The following is a 20,410-nucleotide window of genomic DNA, read 5'->3' on the forward strand; positions in this document are numbered from 1 at the left end:
TCACAGAGGAAAGAAGAGGCCACTCAATGCTGTCTTAAAAAAAAGGGAAATTTTATTACAGTGCTTAACCTGTTCTTGAGCACTTCATTAAAAAAATGCTGAGGATACTGTGTCCAAGTTTAGTTATTTACACCCATTTAAATTGTAGAGAAAGCAATAAATTAGCAAGTTTTTGGAAAGCTTGCCACATTAAATGTAAAGTTTATTTAAGTGGATGTTAAATTGATGGGGTAGTACCACTTCGTTTGAAAATTAAACCACATGTTGAGAGAGATTTCTGGATAATAGAGACTGAATATTCAGTTCTTTTCATAGAATTCTGAACAAGTCAATGCAATGTTTACAGTCCTGGTCTCAACCAAAAATATGTCAGATGAATCTGTTCTCCACCTTTCTAAAATAACCAGACTTCTTGATGTTACCAGCAAAAGCATGGGGAAAAATTAACATCTTTGGGCATTTCTGAAATTAATTTGAAATGAAATTCCAGTTTTTGAATTTGCTGTCTTGTGCGGAAGGCTTGGGGAGAACTAAAGAATAAGTAGGAGTTTCTGGATTGTTCAGGCAAGTTGATTGTTGTCTTGAGTGTCTTCAACTTCACTGACTTAAGTCTTTAACTCGAAGAGGCCTTCCTGGACATCTGCTGTTCCTTTTGGGGTCAGGCCACAGTGATGGTCACCCTGTGGCCGCCTCTGTCAAGTTCCCACGTACCAGGTTACAGTTGTCCAGCTGGCTTTGCAGTCCGTTCCACAGCTCAACAAAGTGTTACCTGTCCATGCCACATCAGTTTTGGTTTTCAGCCATAGATACTCAATTCACCTGATACATCAGTGCTGAGCAGGAATATATGTGGAATAAATGGGGTTCATTTTAATTACAAGCTTACAGTGAAAGCAAAATGAACTGCACTCTTTGGATGATGTAAGAAAGTAAATTAAGCTTTTAGGTTATTAACTATCATAAACTTTCAACTTTCATGTTTTGTAAGAAGTGCTGATCCAGGACAGGAAGCAGTAGGATCTTTTAGCAGGTTATTGCACGTCTTTAGAAAAAAAACCAAGTTATTTAGCGCACAGGAATGTCACTGGTAAACCAGAGGGCAGTTTCCAATACACTGAACGTGCTAATGCAAAACTGGATGCAAAACAGCCATGCTGCCGTCACAGGGCATAAAAGTGGGAGAGAAGTCACCTGGGATGCATTTTGGACAATGTGCCCTATACACAAGGGCTGGGGCCAGAGAAGGAAGGCCTTGTTGGGTGTCCACAAGAAATGCCTTGCATTCAACACACAGACAAGTGCCACCCCTCCTCAAGCCCTGATGGGGGTTTGTTACTCTGGACAGGCAGACAGGGAATGAAATCCCACAGAAGTGGCCACCAGCTGCAGTTGGAGGGAAGGCACTCTGCTGTGAGGGGGCAAGCCCAGTTCCCTGATGCCTTAATTCTGCTGGGCAGCAACAGTGCCCATGCCTACAGAGGTTCCCCTTGTGCTGCTGAACAAGGCAGCGCTGCTGCCTGGCTGGGCTGTTCCTCCTCCTCTGAAGGGCAGGGGCAGCACCTGCTCCCCACTCTGACTGAAGTAGGGCGTCTGGCAGGCCCTGGCACTGCCTCCCTGAACCTCTGTGTAAATGCCAGAATTACTCCAAAGCACCTCCGTGATCCCTGCAGAATTCACAACTGAAAAAAAGTATTTTGAAATAGTGCTACTTTTAAATAGTTGTTGAAGACAAAACAAAACTTGGCCCATATTAATTCACTTTGTAAGGTCCTTCTCTGTGGAATATGTGCAATAACACTCAATGGGAATAGGCTGTTCCTTACAAATTTAAATCCTTTCCATGTTCTTCTGGGGCTTTTTCCCTTCGGGAAAGAAAATAATTAAGGTTAACATTAAAAAACTTCTAGTCTGTCTCTCCAGAATAAAATAGCTCACTTAAATAATAAGGAAACACAAAACCATGCATATAACACTATTTAAGATTATGAAGCAGAGAAACAATACTGAAAAATACGAACTCCAAAGCTAGAAAACGTGGAATCCCAGGTTTCATGCTAACAAATGCAAGCTGAATGTCAGATCTACAGCACTCAAATTCTGTGTAATAGACAGTGTATGAAGGTGCAGGGCAATCACGGCTACCAGTCCTACACTGTACAGGTACAGCCAGCACGTTTGGGTCCAGACCTCAGGAAAAGCTGAAGCTTCAGCCATTGTAGTAGCAGAAATAAAGTATATTTAAATTTTTACATGCATTTCTGAGCAAGTTTGGGGTTTTTTTGGTTTTTTTTTGTTTTTTTTTAATACAGCCACTTAGCTTCCCAAATCCTGCAGCAAAACTGTGGGGACAAGGAGCCTAATCACCTGTGGAATTCTCACATGGTTGTTAGTGGGCACTTAGTTTCTAATCCCATGGAGGCCTGGTTTGCTTATTTCACCTGACTGGTCACAGGTTCCCACCACCCACTCCACACTTCCTTGAGCTGGACAGCTGATTTTGCTGGGCTAATGCTCCCTGACATCTGGCCGTGTGGCGTGGGGTGCACAGCATCTGCACAGGCACAAGCCCACAGAGAGCTGGGGGAAGCAGGGCAGCCCAGGGAATGGAGGATGGAACCAGCCTGCTGGTGGCCAACTGAACCAGAGTTTGCCTCATGCAGTGCAAGTGACCCAGCGAGACAACTGAGCATCTATAAAAACATAGAAACCTCAGGGAAAATTTGTCTCCAAGGTGTGAGAAAAAGGTATATTATAAGAAACTGGCAGTAACAAATTTCTCAAATGGAATTAAAAACTTCGTGCTGTCTGTCCTTTGAAATATGCCTTTTAAAAAAGTTATTATTTCAAAAGTTATGCTAATTAATTACAATTCCTACATCTGTTAATAACTAAAACATTTAATCAAATTAACTAAGCTACAGCTTTGCTTACAGTTATGACAATATATCATGAAAGTTGGGTTTGAACTGAACATCACTTTTGTGGTATTACTCCATATTGGACAAGTTACACATGAAGAAAGAAGGAAAAATATATAATCAGCATGCTAGGTGCACTATGCATTTAGAAAAGCAAAAATATATATCTCATATCCAGAAGCAATGTTCACTTGATCTTAACTATCCTGGGGAAAAACATTCTTGCTGTGAGGAATGCTGCTGGTAAAGTTCAGATACCTAGATTTTCTAAAGGAGTTTATGTTACATTGCTGGGAGTTGTAATGAATTCCTATTTGGGAGCACTTCATGCCTGCTTTAGGCTTCTAACTCTTGGGGGCTGATTGGTTCTCTGAAGGCAGGAGCCCAGTTCTTTGGAGAGGTTAAGACAGGGAGGTATCTCTACAGACCGACCGTTAGGGCACTTGCACCTTTGGTGCTACAAGCTCTCTCTAAGTGTCAGAGGACACTGAGGTGCCCAAGTTAAAACCTGAAGATAAACCATGTGAAATACAGTACATCTAACAGCACAAATCTTTTAAATAAAAGTGAAAAAATATTGGTAAGGATTTATCTAACTGCAGGTACTTTGCTAATATAGCTGTCATTTCAAGGAGGTTTTGTCCCAATAATTTTTATTTTCATGTACCCTACTCTTCACCTTGGCTGTAGGAAAGCAAGGCAGTAGGGAGCCTAAAACTATTTGTAAAATAAACCTAAAAAGGCTCCAAGTCAAGTCCTCCTCTTCCAAAACCATGAAATAGTATTTCATGTAGACACCCTTCAGTTTCTTCAGCCACTCTGCAGCCATCTTGACTGAGCCTTCACAATCACATCTTTGGTTCCCTGATGGACACTTTCCACCCCTCCAGCACAAGTTAGGCAGGTCCTTTTCACCTACAAATGCTGCGCAACCAAGAGGTATGCAAAGTAGTTCTAACCTCACTCAAGGATTACAGTTGCATGGTCTCCAGTCTTACTTGGGGATTAAGGTACTGAATAAACTGATTGTTTCTCTATGTACTTTCTGCTTGGTTTTAGTCTACTGCAATCCCTACAAGTGATCAGCTCAGCAGCTCAGTCAGGGCTGAGAAAAATCCAACACTCGTGACCAAAAAAGCTCCTACTGGGCAAGTACTGTACAATCAAACACTGATGTCTTTGATATCCCTTTTCTCCAACTCATAAAACGATTATATTTTCTTTGTCTAGAAAAGCAATTTCTGATAAAACAGATGAAAAATACAAATGGCAATCATCTACACAGACCTGGATCTGCAGTGTGCTGGGGTGTGAATTTACTGCACACTGGCTGTTCTGTACTAACTCCTTACGGGAACAGTAAACACTTAACAAACACATAACAGAAATAAGCATATACCAAAGAGGCTTCACTTCTCTATTTGTACTCAGTGTGCATCCAGGTGTTGTAGCTGTTCAGAGGGACAGAGTAGCTAGAGTACTTGACATTCACACCTTCTATAGGACTGAAAACTTTAAATTTTCTCAAGCTTCGCACACAGTAAACTACGTTCCTTTATTAGGAAGAAACATTTTAATGTGCAAGAACACTTTATTTGAAATTCATATATATCTGGTACCCTATTGGGAAGATTTCTTTGTCAGCTCTATTTTTATCAATTAGTGATTTCTGAAAAGTAATTCTCACTTTGTTTTGGGAGTTTCACTATTTTTTCCTCTGCTGCTTGATCTCTTTTTACCCCTGCTCCTGGATCGAGAGGAGCTCCTGCTTCTGCTCCTGCTGCGTGTCCGACTGTGACTCCTGCTGCGACTCCTGCTGCGACTCCTGCTGCGACTCCTGCTGCGACTCCTGCTGCGACTCCTGCTGCGGCTGCGGCCTCTCCTCTTCCTGCCCCTGCTGTGGGACCTCCTCCTGTCTCGGCTCCTCGACCTCCCCGAGCGGCGCCGCCTCTTGTTTTTGCGGCGACTCTTTTTCCTCTCTGATTCTCCGTTTCTGCGGTAGGAATGGTCTGGGCTCGGGCTGCCCCTTCTCCTGGAGCGGCTGTAATAGTCGTCACGATGGCTCGATCGGTTTCTCCTCTCAGAGTTTTTAGACAACTGATGAGTCCGTTCAGGAGAAATACGTATGTCTCTATTGGCCTCCCAAAACTCGTTGTTTGGATTTTTGAATACGTGAAGAAAGTTGCAGTGTTTCCCTCTTGGACACTTCTGCCTTTCAAATAAACCTGCAACAGATTAGGGTTTGCTTTTTTACGAACCAGACCTGTTAAATCTCTTTCTTCATTATGTATCAACTGGAAGAAATTTAATAAAACTGAATTTTGCTTCTCCAAACAGAAGAACATGCATCTGACCACCTATCAATTTAACTCAAATAAGATTAATTTTCATTGTGTACTTTTCTTGGAATTAGTTTTTAACAGCTATGAAGATTTCATTTTAGCTTAGAACAAACTTAACTTTTAATTTCATTAAGTTTTATTTACCTTACTGTAAGAAGGTAAATAAGTCACATGTTAGATTTACTGCTTAGAACTGTTGATAGTCCAGAAACTGCCGTTGCTTCTCAAGAGATAAATTAGTACTTCCTGTAGTTTCACTTTAAGATTATTATTTCCAAAGCGAGAATCCAAACCTTTTTTTCTAGACCATGGTAAATCCACTGGAACAGTTCAGACACTTACATGATATGGTGTAATACTCCCTTTCTTTCCTGGATCTATACAAGCAAGTTAGCACATTTGCCTTCCAAACAAAAATGAATACAACATTAGGCAGATCTGAAAGCTACAGCCTAATCCCTCTTTTTCACTTCCATGAGTGAGTATTCTTTCGGTAACACATATTCTCTTTTCCAAGACTCACCACATATGGCAGTTTTCCACCTCGTCACAGGACAGAATTCACAATGAAGCTGTCTGCCTGCATACCATCGTCCACTGAACAGAGCCAGAGCTGCCTGACAGTCCTTCTCCCTTTAAAAAGTAAAAACAACAGATGGCATGACCATCACACAATCATTTCAGACACTCCTTACCAATTCTGGATTCCCACTACAGTGTGAGAATCAACTGCATGGATGATACAAACACTTCTTACTCATTACTCAGCTCTGGAGTTTAGCTCTAACCCTTGGTAAGGCTGTGAGTACTTACGACTGGTACTGGACGTACACGTTTCCTCGCAGGTGAGGCTCATAGTTGCAGCTGACCTGATGGGATGGAAACATGAAGTCAGGGCAGTGGAAGGTTTATGCTGTACAGCAGCTCACACATTCTGAGACGGGCAATTCTCATTTAAGACAGTTCATCCATATGAACTTAGAGATGATGTTTTGAAACACTAAGTGTTAACCCCCACCCCCAAAAGAAAACAAACAAAAAAGCCTTTCTGGCTTATGCTTAAATTATGCTTTGATTAACTCTGGGACCTTGGCTTCACTTAGTCCACAAGAAAGCTTGTACTCCATTGTCTTGCAGTTGTCTGGGCCAACCCTACTGTGCAACAGCCAAATCCTGCTCTGACAACAATTATTAGTATCCTCACATGGAAATGAGGGATTCATCCCATAAGAGACTCTTGAGCAATGCATCTTCACAGCATCCCTTTAAAATGGCTTCAGAAAGCTGATGACACCATCTTTCATGTACATTTCTGAAAAACCTTCTTTGTAATAATTTAGCATTCAAAGTAGATCTAAAGCTCTCAAAAATTAACTTTGAAAAAGCTTGCTGCTAGTTACAAAAGATTCCAACAGGCATGTTCAGGCAGGTGGAACCCAGTTCTCCAGGACAAACTGTGATTCCAGCCTCTGTTGCCCGCAGGCCTCTTCCAATACCTGCAGCAAACAAAGTTAGCGGCTCCTTTCATCCCTGAACCCTGACTGACCCTCAGGGAATACCTCTTTGTGTGCTGGATCAGACAAGGGCTTCAGCCACAATAACAAGCACTTGTATAATTAAGTATTACAGGATAAGGAGTCAAACTATGTGTCAATGCAAGAACAAGTGAGAATGATTTTGCCATAGACATTTTTGGGTAGGAAAAGAACCCTAGTGTTCTAAGGTAGTGTTTTATCAGGATCTTGCAGATTCTGGAGCAGCTTCCCAGAAAAAACAGCCAGAATAAAACCTTGGGCTATACTGGAAAAGTAAGTAAGCTGATAGAGGGGTGTGTATAATCTGATTCTAAATGGTTACAGAGGCTCAGCTCACTCACAGTTAAGATCCCTGCAGCCAACATATTTTTCTGAAGCATCTCTAATGTAGTGAAAATGTGCATGAGAATCATCTTGCTGTTGCACAATTGCCTCAGCAGCTAATAGTCACAGGGACCCAAGCAGGTGCAGCTTAGCCCACCTGCACAGAACCACGGTACAAAGCCGAGGACCTGACTTTGCAGATAAGGCTTTTCAAGCCATGCTCCATAGGGAATCTGCATCCTGTTTTCTAGTAGAGGACAACAGGCTATTATTCAATGAGTCAAAATATGGAGGGGATGCTCCACTCCTCCAAACAAGTGAAGGTTTCTTACCTATAAAGCTCATTATACAACTACTGAAAACTCACTCCTTCTACTTTCCTCTTGCTTGAAATGCTAATGCCATCTCAGTCCTGAGGCAGCTGTGAGTAGATGAACACAAAAGAAGAAAAGGCACTCTATGCCTCCTGGTGACTGCAGGAAAACACTCAGGAATGGCAAGCAGAAAAGGGTTGCTGCAATAGATTCAGATAGAAGGAGATGGCACCATCCAAGCTGCATATTTCTGGGGCAACATGGTACTGTTATCATACGTCATTCATCTCTGAGGTCTCCATTTACAGATCCCTCTTTATCCCCGTAAGAAACAACAATATAAGTGGGAAAAATCAGTACAAAACACTGAGCAAACCAAATGCACAAACTAAGGACGGATGACAAATCTCAAAACCATTTATGTAACTTACCTTTCTATAATTCTTCCTACTGAAATATCTGATATCTTTTCAGTTCAATGTAATCTGGTTTTATTTTATTCAGCCAGTCCTAAAATGACATTGTTTGGGTGTACACTCCAAATGCATTTCATACCCCCAGTATTTCATTCCTTAGGCCCAAATACAGTAGCTCAGATGTATTTATATTGTCTAACAGTCTTAATGGACCCTCTGGGACTTTACACAGGATAAGAAAAGAGAGGAATATGAGATAAGTGGACTGTTGAATAGTGTGAATCATGTACAATACAGAAGCCCAAGCTTTTGTAACACTTCAGAGGAATGGGAGAGAAGATTCACCCAGAGTAAGATGGTGTTCTGTAAGAGTAGTGATAAGTTTACATGTGCCATGAGAGATGCACAGTTTGTTATAGGGACACAGCATAGTTCCCTTGTGCCCAGAGAAATTCTGTCCAGCTGGGGCATACTGGACAGAATTCCTCATAAGGCTCATCAACTGCACTTAGATGCGTACCTTGAACTGAACCACCTTCCCCACATTCTGAAATTCGGGGAGCACATCCTCATAGAACTCCAGGAACTGCTGGTAGGTCTCCTCGTCACTGTACTCCAGACTGGCATCTGTGTCATAGTCGTCCCTCCGGCACTGCTCCATGCCAAATGTGATGAACATGCCGCGCACGAGCAGCGTCTTGCTCGATGTAGGGTAGTTATGCTTGCGAGAACACCTGCACAGGTGTAGTGAAGAAAGAAAAAGGGAAAGATTGGCACTTTCAGCAGAAGATACACTTCTTGAAACTTCAAACATTTGTAATTTTCAGTTACAGTTACTATAAAAGAAAATTCGTTAGTGGAAGATCAGGATATTTCAAATACTAAACCAAATATTTTGGAGTAAGTTTGTACATAACCTTAAGGCTTCTTTAATGCCATTAACAAACACATTCTTGCATAAGAAAGCAGAACTACAAAAGTTATAGATACAATGACACAATGAAAGCTGAAGTAATTTCTTTTAGGCTACAAGGGTTAATGTGTTCCCATTTTCTGAAGGGCTTAAAAGACTGTCAGGAGTCTTTCTACAAAGAGATTTTAAAGCAAGTCCCTGCTATTTTTGCAAACTGAACAACTTTTACTGAAGTTGTTTTCATCATATGGGAGTGGAAGGTGGGACTGTGGGAAGAACAGCACATTTAGACTAGCACCTGGATGAGTATAAGACTGGTATTTTTCCACTTCTAGCAAAAAAAACCCAAATGAAAACAAACAAATGAAAAAAAAAAAAACACCAACAAAAAACCCCACAAACAAACACAACAAAAAAATCCCAAAATTGCCCCCCCCCCAAAACCCTACAAAAACAAACAAACAAAAAGATTAAAAGATTCTTCTAACATATCTTAATCTGCAGCTTCTTGGCAGCCATAAAAGTATTAGATCTGCCTCACCATCCATCATATTCAGGCTACCTCACTAACATGCTGACATACAGTTCTCCCCTAGACACCTTTAGATTCAGTAAGAACACAGATGTTCTCCATGTTTATTTCACTGTGCTTTATGACTCCCATTCAATATATTCCCAAGCAACTGGGTCATGCACTCTCCCAACACTTTTCTCCTTTTCATGACATGACCAGAAAAACATCCAGACTAGTCTAGTCTCTTTATGTCACTGGGCTGCACAGAACTGCAGGGAGGTCAGGTCTCAAAATGGACAATTACAACCGAGACTTCAGCTAGGAAGTTTTTCTGTACCCAGTAAATCAGAAATGGACTCTCACCTTCTGGTTGGCCCCTTAGACTTCAAAAACCAAACAACAAAAAAATCCAATCTCCAAACCCAAAACAAAACCAGGAAACAACTAATCTGATGGTTATTGTTTTTTTACATTTTAGAAGCTGCCTCCTTTTGCTGTTCAATTTCAATAATAGAACAGAAAATATTAAACCAACCTAATATTATCTGTACAAAAAATGATATATTCACATGACAAAACAAAAGGAACCCCAAGGAAAATGAATGACCCAAGAATCCAGTATTACTGCAACATGTTAGGGTTTGAATTACTGGGGAAATTGGTAGTAGCAAACTCAGCTAGTTTTAGCTTATTCAGGACATAGTGAGCTTTGACAAGATTCAGTAGTTATTTGTTGATAACACTGGCTCTTAGTTTCTCACAACTCATTTCAATCCATCCTTCCAGTCCTACCCTAGCTGTACCAGTCCTTCAACTTAGAGCACCAGATGTTAAAATGACCAGATTATGAAGGAAGCAGGTATTTGAAGAAAAAGAAGGAAGATGAAAGGGAGGTAGCTGAGATCAACAGGGGTGAAAGAGGAAGGGCAGAATATGGTGTTTCTCAGTATTTATTTTCCAAGGGTCATTCATAGTTCAAATGCAGTTCAAAGCAAAACTGAGTTTTATGGAATCCATAAATAATCCATGGAAGTTATCTCCATTAAAGATCACTACAACAAAAATACTGCAAAGACTACAAAGACCCAGACATTTGAAAAAAAAATGCTGTCTGCAGTGATATAGCTGGTGAAACTTTTATTATGGAATTCAACACATATTTCAGAATAAAATAAGAAGGATGTGAACTTGAAGCTTCCACATAGTTGAATTATCGTATAATTATCCACAATATACATCACACTGGAACAAATTACTCCCAGGGTAAAGAAAACTACAATAGCTAGACTGCACATGTTTCAGTGGTAGAAGTTAGTAAAATAACCTTGTAAGTTTTTGCTGAAGATTCATGTAATAAATATCAGAGTCCTTCCCTGCTAAGCTGTTGTTTCTCCTTAGCACAAAAAAAAAAAAAAAAATCAGGATTTTCAAACCAGAAGCTGCATTTGGGCCATCATTGTTCCTGGTCACCAATGAACATGTACTCTATAAACTCATTTATACTTCTGGTCTTCTCTACATCCTCTGGGAACAAGTTTAACATTTGTTTCATATGAGAAAGTCTTTCCTTTGTCAAACCTGGTAAACGTTCTGAGATGCCTGACCAAATTGCAAATAATCATTCCCACCCTATTCCTGAGTCTACTGTTCATCTACCACAGTCCTCTTCCATCCCCCTCTTTGAAAGCAGAGTCTGGATTTCTCAGCCACTTCTACAGAGATGTTGCTCATCCCTCATCATCCTAATGAGCTTCTCTGTTCTTCCCTTTTACTACACTTTCCTCCTGAGACAGGGGCACCCTGTCAGTGTACCAGAATCACAACTGAATGCATCACACATTTAATAGTGAGAACTCTGGAAGCTACCTCACAAATTTCCCAAGTGTGCAGATTTACCTTAATTTACTTTCTTTAGTCCATTTGGGATCTGAACATATGCAAATTAGAAAATATCAAAAACTAGCATCTGGCATATCAGACCTGTACTAATAACAGACCATATACATTCTATCAGAATATATCTGTGCATGAGTCTAAGCTAAGAAAAACCAATGTAACCAGAACGCACCATCAGTAATATGCCATAACAATAAATAGCTCAATTCCAGCCAGGCAATGCTCTGCTCTCAGTCCCATGCAAATACACAGAAGTATTTTATGCAGCAATTCTTCCTCAGTTTGCTTATGACCTAATTAAGTTGCCTCTGTTTTACCTCCCCAACACACTTCTATCCTGGTAAATAGTCAATGGATTACCTGTCTCCAAATCGGCAGGAACCTGTCTTAATATAAAATGGGCAATTTGCTCTATCCTTCTCTGTTCCCAGATTCTCTGGGGGTTCTGGGTTATGCCAACTCACACCATTCTCCAGCTGTGGAATAAACATTAAAATAGACAAAAGTTAGAAAACAGTAAAGCAATGGAGTGTCAAAAATAAAACTTAACAACTGAATTCACATGCAGTTATGAGCACTATGTTTCTACAAGGCAAGCTGAACCTATTTAAAGCATTGTTTTTCAAAGCTGCCCTGTGCCTTGGGTCTCACTTTATACATCTGTGTCATGGTTTAACCCCAGCCAGCAGCCAAGCCCCAGAGAGCCACTCGCTCAGAGCCCCACCAAGTGAGATCAGGGAGAGAATGGAAGGGTAACAGATATAAAACTCATGCATTTTATTATGGAATTGAAATAAAGACAATTTAAGGGGGAAAGCAAAAGCCAGACAAAAAAGCAAAGCAAACCCAGGAATTAATGCATTGCTTCCCAGGGGCAGGCAGGTGTTCAGCCATCTCCAGGAAAGCAAGTCCCCACCACACATAACAGTGATGTGGGAAGACAAACACCATCACTCTGAATGTTCCCCCCCCTTCCTTCTTCTTGCCCCCACTTTATACACTGAGCATGATGTCAGATGGTCTGGAATGTCCCTTTGGTCAGTTGGGGTCACCTGTCCTGGCTGTGTCTCCTCCCAACCAACCATGCACCCTCTGCCTCTTCACCAGTGTAGCAGTATGAGAAGCAAAAAAGATCTTGGGTCTGTGTAGGCCCTGCTCAGCAATAACAGGAACATCTCCACATCTTCAACCCTATTTTAAGTGTAAATCCAAAACAAAGCCCCATACTAGCCACGATGAAAAAAATTAACTCTACCCCAGCCAAAACCACTACAACCTGGCAGAGAGAAAGCTGAGACTATTTACTTATTTTTCTCTGCAACAACCCAAAGCTCAGCAAGCTCATCATTATCACTGTTATGTGCATCTAGAAAAGGCTAAAATAAAAGTAACCTGCCAAAGGACAGAATTTAAAAAAATTAAATTCATAGTTAGCACTGGAAGTAAAAATGTCCATACTAATCATCTTGGGTCATTAAAAATTCAAAATGGCCTCACCAAGTTGCAAGCCTAGAACGACTACAACCAAGACACATATTTTAAAAGAAATTTTCATTCTAACCAAACAATCTGTTAGGCTGACTGGCCTAAGTTCTCATTTTAAATCAACTGAAAATTCTTTTTACAAGCAGCATTTGACCCAGCTACCAATTCTGCTCATGACTTGCAGCCATAATTTTCTATCACCAGAACAGCCCTGTTATGTCAGGAGTAAATGAACCCTGAACTGCTACTCTAATGCAGACTCTAACATACCACATTTCTGACTATTCCTTTGCAGACATGACTGCTAATGCATCTTGAGCTCTGGCAGGCAGCAGTTCAGAGCAGTTTCCTACCCATCTTATGATACAGATTCCCTATCTAAGGAACTGTTTAAACATGACTTGCAACCAAATGTAACTCCAATGTAGCTATGGCAGTCAATAAACAATGGATAACTAGGTTAAAATTTATTTTTCAGATTCATGCAGTGGTTTAAACAGAGCAAGAATCTTCACAAGTTTAACCATATGACTGGGATAAAAATCCAAATTATTCTTTAAGGCAATCTCTAAGAGACACATGAAAACTGCAGCTTTCTTTTGTACACACTGCCAGCTTGAGATCCATTCTCTTCCAGGCATCCAAGCAGTCAAGCTTCTCCCTCCCCCACCTTTTTTTCTTTTCCTTAAGGATCTATGCCCTCCTCTACCACTGAATCCTCTTATTTAGAGCCTGACATCTGCTTAAAAAGACAAGTTTATCCTGCCACCCAGGACTGACAGATTTATTTAGAATTACAATTCACAAATAAACCATCATGCACAGTGGTTTTTAACAGCACACAGCAGTATTTCCAGGTTCATTTTGACTCAGACCTCCTGAACAGTCATCAGCATGCACAACTGCACTGCCACCAACCAGCCAGAAATATGCTTAATTATGTTCCACCTAGTAAATAATTGTTTACAGCTCATGCAAGCCACTATATATTAAATTTATTCAGGCCATTAGGTTCTGGAGAGCAGATGGACAGCATGCTAGAAGGCAAACACTGGATGGAAATTAAATTACTTTTCAGTTCTTTTTTCAGAAAGTCTCTGAGCATACCTGGCTTTCAGCTTGATCCAGCATCCTCTGCACAGCTGCCTATAAATGGTGCAAACACAGGACTAGTGAAAACCCTGAGGATACACAAAACATCTGGTTTCTTTAGTTAAGAACCTAATTTACAATGCTCAGTGATTATGCATAATGAAAGTGTGATGGGGTTTGCTTTAAAAACAGATTTACTTTGGCTCTGTAGCAATTCATGTACTACAAAGTTCTTAAAGGATACATCAGACAAGACCCTCATGTAGATGATCTTCTAAACTAAATGACAGACAACATACAAGTTTAATTTTCTCTTTTAAAACTATCAGTGTATTGATGCTTAAATCTATCTCCTGCTCTAGTACACAGCCTGGTTGCAGGTAAGTTCATAATAATTTAGTTGCACAAAATGTTTTAACTTACACATTTTATGGAACACACAGAAAAATGCAATGCTTAGTGAGCCTCTGTTAGAGCAAGAGATATAACGGGTAAGAAACTTAAACATTGTAAGTTAAGCATATCTAGCCTTCCAAATACAGGAAAGCAATGAGGATATTCTTTCCCTTCATTTTTCTAAGTGGGCTGAGCATAACAATACCACTCTCCAAAACTGGCTGGACACTACTTCTAATAAATTGCTCTATGAAGTTCCTAGAAAAAAAGTTATTTTAACATAATCAGTACAAGAAAATATGCTAGGACTGGAAGAGAATTAATTAAATTTAAAAAGCAATTAAAAATTAAAAAATGCAATTAAAGATGATGACCCAGGCAGCATCTGGTACTGATCACCAAGGATGTTAGACAGTACCCACCCTAATAAAGAAAAATGAAACAGAACAAACAAAACTCCCTGAACCACACAAACTAAAAAACAACCGAAGCCAAAACTAATCCTTCACCCTCTCCAAAAAAGCCTCCAACCACCACCACCCATCAAACCAGAAAATCTATTTCTTCATTTTAGGGAGGGAAATTAGTTTTTTTTATTGTATCACTGTTAGAACTTGAATAAACTGCTGTTTAAAGACATAGGCAAAACCAATTAAACAACTTTCTGCTGCTAAAATGGGTGGCTCTGCTTTTAGCTGGGCAATGAGTTTCCCTCTGGTGCCTGTCATTGCCCTCTATGAGCCAATTTATTCACTATCCCCATAAATAATAACCCAGAAAAACACAAAGCAACGAATCCAACAACCAAATAAAAAAGAAAGCTGCTTTCATCTAGTTCAGGGACACCCGTTACTCCTCTGAGGGCTTGGGCACACCCAGACACAAGGATAGAGGGGAGGAATAAAATCTTGCTGTTATCATGGTTCAGCTCTCTCCAAACTGCATCTCAACCCTAAATAAAGGACACGAGCATAATTTTCTCTCCCTACTCTGCAAAGACAGAAATGGACACCTGAAGACCAGAGGAAGTAAGACAGGAAATACAGTAAGTGCTGTTCTTTGGCATCCCTCATTCAAGTGTTACATAATCAGTGGCACAACCAACTATTAAACTATTAACTGAAGACAGCTACAACTGTCTGCTCATGGCTCCTCTCCTGCTGTGGCTATCAGGTGCAGCTCCCAGTGAAATGACTGGAAACTTTGTGACTGTGGAGAATCTAAAGTGACCAGATCCTAGAAAGCTGTAGTCACTCTTCAATAAGAGGCCAGTCCTCACACTGGATTACTGTACATGACATCTTACATCCATGTCACTGAACTTGTAAAACTTAAGACAAATGTATCATTAACAGAAATGTCATCAATGACTTGTATCTTCAGTATCATTTTTATTCCACCCAAGGAGCTCTGAAAAAAGATACGTCCTGTTGGATGAGTCGGGTAAAGAAGAGGTGTAACACATCTTTTGATTAAGAACTGTGTTAAGGAAGAGCAGCAATGTACTTCCATATTCCATATCCTCTTTGGGCATTTTCTTCAGCACTGACTGTGTTTAACTGGGACATTAAGGAAGATTTTGTTTAACACATGATGCAGAAAGTGCACTTATCAGAACCTGCACTGGCACAGTACCTTTGTATTTACCTGATGCAAACAATTACATACTGTGAACAACCAGATGGGTTAACAAGAGGTACACGTCAGTATATGGACCCCCAGATGCTCTTTAACACTGAACAATGGTTTAGGAACTTAGACAGAATGGGTTAACTAATGTATTTGCTAATTATAAAAAACTCCCTTTTCAACATGCATAACTGTTGCATCTGATCATGTCACAGGACATATAACATGTATATCCTCCCACCACCAAGAATCACCTCTCTCTCTCTCTTCTCCTGTTGCTTCTGCTGTGCCACTTCTCTCTCTTTTCTTTGCTGCTCTTCCCATTCTTCTTTGATCTTTCTCTTTATAACAGAAAAAAATAAATTAAGGAACAATGCTTTACAATCAAAGTCAAAAGCGCCATGTTGCATACAACTCCTTGACCATTAAGTTTTCATCTAGTCAGAAGCAACTACATCTGACAAAAAACCCTTTTAAGAACTATTGTTTTCTTCTCTTTTCAATTCTGCTTTTCTATACAAAAGAGTGAAGAGTCTATGCTTTCAAACACATCAGCATCAAGAAAAATGGGTCCATCACAAAATAATGAAAGCTATTACACTAAGATACCTTGTTGCCTAGCACAACTGTAAGGTTTTACATCTTTATACCTCTTCTTCCTCTTGACGCTTTCTTGCAGCCTCTTCCTTTTCTTTCTTTAGCTTGAACTCTTCTTGAGCCTTTTCTTCTCTCAGCAACCACTGCTCATGTAGTTTTTGTCTACCAAAGAAACCAGACACCACTTAGACCACCAACTTAAGGACTACCTATGACTGATGCAACTGTCATAAATAAAATTCAATACTGTATTTATTACTACAATAATAACTGCAACTTACCTAATCTTATTTAAAAGAGAAATTTCCACAGGAATCATTCAGGCTTTAGAGGAAAGGACTGTGTAGCCTAACATATTCAATAATTATTGTGTTTCACAGAATATATTTGAACTTTTCAAAGTACTAAAATGGAATTGATTACCGAAGTGTTTATTGCATATATGCCATTTTCTAGATTTCTCACCTTTCTGCCTCAAGTTTTTTTTCTTCCTCTTCTTCCTCCTCTTCTTCCACTTCCTCCTCTTCCTCCTCAGACACAGATTCATCTTTTTCTGCAGCTTCTGAAAAAAAAGCACAATTCAACACATCTACATAACTACATGCTATGGCCAACACAGATACACAAAATTATCTCTTTAAAAAAAAACCAAAAATCCCCAATGACTTCTAGTTCCACTGACAGTACTTCAGTTACCTGAGTCCCTTAGTTTGGCAAGTGCCTGCCGCTTTTTTTTCCTTTTCTCCTTCTTCAGAATAGCTCTGTACTTTTGATGGCTGAAGATGAGAGAACATTACTTATGTTAAAACAGACAAGCAAATAATTTTTACTGTCATACATGCACTTAATTTCCTTCAGCAATACAAAATCCCACAAACTGCAAAATTAACAGGCATTTATATGAAACAGTAACTCCACAGCAGCATCTGATGTAACAATGAAATCTGTAAATCCGTGGCTGTGCTGTTCAGACTTGCTCCTGCAGCAAGTCTGAACAGCAGCAAGAAGACACCACACATGGGCTCTTATCTTTTTTGAGCTCTGCAGTACTCGACATCATCACCAACTCCATGAAATCTCCTATAGCTCCTGAAACTTGGTCACTAGATAAGGGAGAAAAACTTGGGGATCTCCTACCCTACAATTTTGGTACAACTTTCAGCACATTCTAGTCTTTCTTTTACAGGATATGAAATTTCAAGTTCTTTCTTTTCTCCTTTGTTATCTTCCACAGGCAGCAGTCAATGCACAGCTAACAAAACACAGTCCACAGCCCCCACAGACTATGCTCAGCACTGCTCTTCTGCTAAAGAAGCTTGGCCAGACTCCTCCTTGCTTGTCTGACAGCTTTGAACAGCTGCCTACAAGCAGCACCATGTCTTCACCATGGTTAAAATGCCTCCAATATCTAAAAGCCTTTTCACATCAAGCTCTTTTCTGTCAAGTTCATTCTACCTTTCCTCTTCCTAGCCAGGTGATAATGGAGAAATAGGAAGGAGAGATCATTTTCTGCTCTTGTCATTGTGCCACACCAAATGCTGCTGGGAGATTAATACCTTCCCCTTTTGGAGTGTGTAATTTTAAAAGATTCCACAAGTGTAACTCAGCCAGCCAGAACTTCACCCACATCTCCAATCCTGTTCAGGATTGCTCACATCCTCACCACCTGCACACCTGTGCGTGCCAAGGTGACACCACGGAGCCTGTCCTGACAGCAGCGCCTGCCCGCACAGACCAATGTCGCCACCTGGGCCCTCTGCCTCTGACCCGGCCAGCCTGGCCGCTTCTCACCTCGTGTCCCTGCCTGAAATAGATCGCATCCCTCAGCAGGTGCCTGGGGCTGACAAGTGAGACGCTCCTTCCCAGTTCCTGGGAACTTCTTTTTCTTGAAACCCAAGGAAGGAAGGGACGGAGGAACTGCCCTTACTCCCGGGCCAGCAAGGAGAGGTGGGCACACAGCTGACGCGCAAGGAGCAGCGGCGCCCAAGCCGCTCCAGGGCTGGGCTTCGCCTCTCCCTCCAGCCGCACGACACCGGAGCGAGGCCTGGGCAAACACCTGCGGACCCCGGCCGGGGAATCCCCTTGTGAGCATGGCTGCCCTGGCCCACGGCCTCGGCGGCGGGGCTGGACGGGGCTCAGCCCGGGCACGCACATGCCGCTGCCTCCCCGCGCCACGGCCTCCGCTGTTCCTCACATCACCCAGGGCCGCCGCTTTCCCGGGCGCGGAGCGCTGTCCCGCCCCGCCGCAGCTAGGGCGGGCCGGCACGGCGGCCCCGCTCCCCCGGATCCGGCCGGAGACGGGACTGGCAGCGCCCCCCGCCCGCGGCTCCGCCGCCTCCGAGCCCGCTCGCCGCCCCCAGCGCGGCCGCGTTCCCGTCCCGAGAACCACCGAGCCCAGTTCCCCCCGTCCCGCCGGGCCACGGCCGCGCGGAGCTGCGCCACTGCCGGGCCCGGCCACGGGGCGGCCTCAGCCGCGGCCGTCGTCCGCTCGGGCGGTCCCGGCCAGGACGAGGCCACGACTCTCCGCAGAGACCCGCGGGCCCTTCCCCTTGCCCCGAGGGCATCCCAGTCCCGACCCGGCCGCGGCCTCACCTCGGCTTCCCCAGGGGGGGCTCGGGCACCAACATGGGCGCCGCCATCTTGCGGGACCGACGGGACGTCACGTGACCCTGCGGCGGAAGGACGCGCAATCGGTTCCGGCGGCCGCGCGCGGGGCCGGGCGCGTGCCGAGTTCCCGGGGCTGAGGGCGGCGGGGCCGGTGCGGCACCGGGGGCATGGAGAGGCGGCACCGGGGAGCCCGATTTACCGAACTCTCCCAAGGACCGCAAGCGAGCGAGTGCAGAGAACGTTCCGTTGTCACGGAATCACAGAATGGGTCCGGTTGGAAGGGACCACAGTGGATCATCTGCTCCAAGCTCCCTGCTCAAACGGCCATCCCAGGGCGCAGGGCTGTGTCCGGACGGTTCCTGAATATCCCCAGTGAGGGAGACTCTACATCTTCTCTGGGCAATCTGCTCCAGAGCTTGGTCACACGCAGGAGAGTTCTTGCTCATGTTCAGGTGGAATTCTCGGTGCATCAGTTTCTGCCCGTTGCCTCTTGTCCTATTGCTCGGCACCACCGGGAATATGGTCCCCCGCTGGACCCAGCCTCTGACACCTCCTTTTTAATATTGTGTTGATGAGGTCTCCTCAAGGCTGAACAGGCCTAATTCCCTGAGCCTTTCCTGACTCTGTGCGATGTCCTCAGTCCTGTTGGGTACCTGGGTGCCCGTGCAGTGCTCTGAGCTTGCCTGGGGTGCTGCTGCTCATGGCAGTCACCGACACTCTGGGCAGTGACTGCCTGCCCACAGCCTGTGCTCTGTGTGAGCTGTCTTGGCTATGTTGGGAATTGTGTGTGGGAGCAGGCTGTTCAGTGCCTGCCATAAAGTGAGCTTTCAGTCTGTCCCTTGGCTGCCTTGAGCATGGCTGCCCTGCCCCACAGCCTCTGAGAGCTGAGGGAAGTCACAGTTCCAATGCATTGATCAATTTAGCTCACACTGCTGATGTATTCCCATCATCATCTCTGAGGTGTTGTACCTGACCGGATTATAAATGCATTTCATGGCAGGAAACTATTCCACACAGACCCTCATGGGTGTGATGGGTGTAAATATGCAAGTTGTCAGTAATCAATTCCTCTGTGACAGGAGTGATGGATTGCAGCCTTCAGAGGCAGTGTGCTTGTAGCTTTCATTTGGGCATGTTTTGCATAGCTGTTAATAAAGTACATTGTTGATTAAGGTCTAAATTATTCTCCTAAACCACAACGTAGGAGCTTATTTCTTACATCCTGGAGGCAGTGCACTGCCTAAACTGCTGGAGCTGCTGACGGTGAAGCACACCACAGCAGGCTCTGTCAAAATCTGACTAATTGACTGTGCTGTTCATTAACAGCGTAATGAGTATCCTCTTTCTTACTCAAGCTCAGTGAAGTTATTCAAAGCAAGCATGTGACTGCTGTAGTCAGCAGTTACATTTGCCACTTTACCAATGAATATTC

The 20,410-nt window shown here is 42.7% G+C and overlaps 1 protein-coding gene across 1 annotated transcript; it reads right to left on the reverse strand.

The window, feature by feature from the left end:
• Positions 1–102: 102 nt before the first annotated feature.
• ZRSR2 (zinc finger CCCH-type, RNA binding motif and serine/arginine rich 2) lies at positions 103–19,029 on the reverse strand. The gene is made up of 11 exons (XM_084225922.1): positions 18,964–19,029; positions 17,068–17,147; positions 16,837–16,933; positions 16,425–16,533; positions 16,029–16,115; positions 13,765–13,803; positions 11,533–11,648; positions 8,370–8,583; positions 6,074–6,129; positions 5,784–5,893; positions 103–5,143 (listed from the first exon to the last, which is right to left on the reverse strand). Exons 1-11 carry the CDS (start codon positions 19,008–19,010, stop codon positions 4,602–4,604), a joined length of 1,497 nt encoding a protein of 498 aa, XP_084082048.1. The 5' UTR covers positions 19,011–19,029; the 3' UTR covers positions 103–4,601.
• Between the last annotated feature and the right edge of the window lie 1,381 nt (positions 19,030–20,410).

The sequence above is a fragment of the Fringilla coelebs genome, assembly GCF_963513975.1.
Source record: "Fringilla coelebs genome assembly, chromosome: 2".
Taxonomy (NCBI): Eukaryota; Metazoa; Chordata; class Aves; order Passeriformes; family Fringillidae; genus Fringilla; species Fringilla coelebs.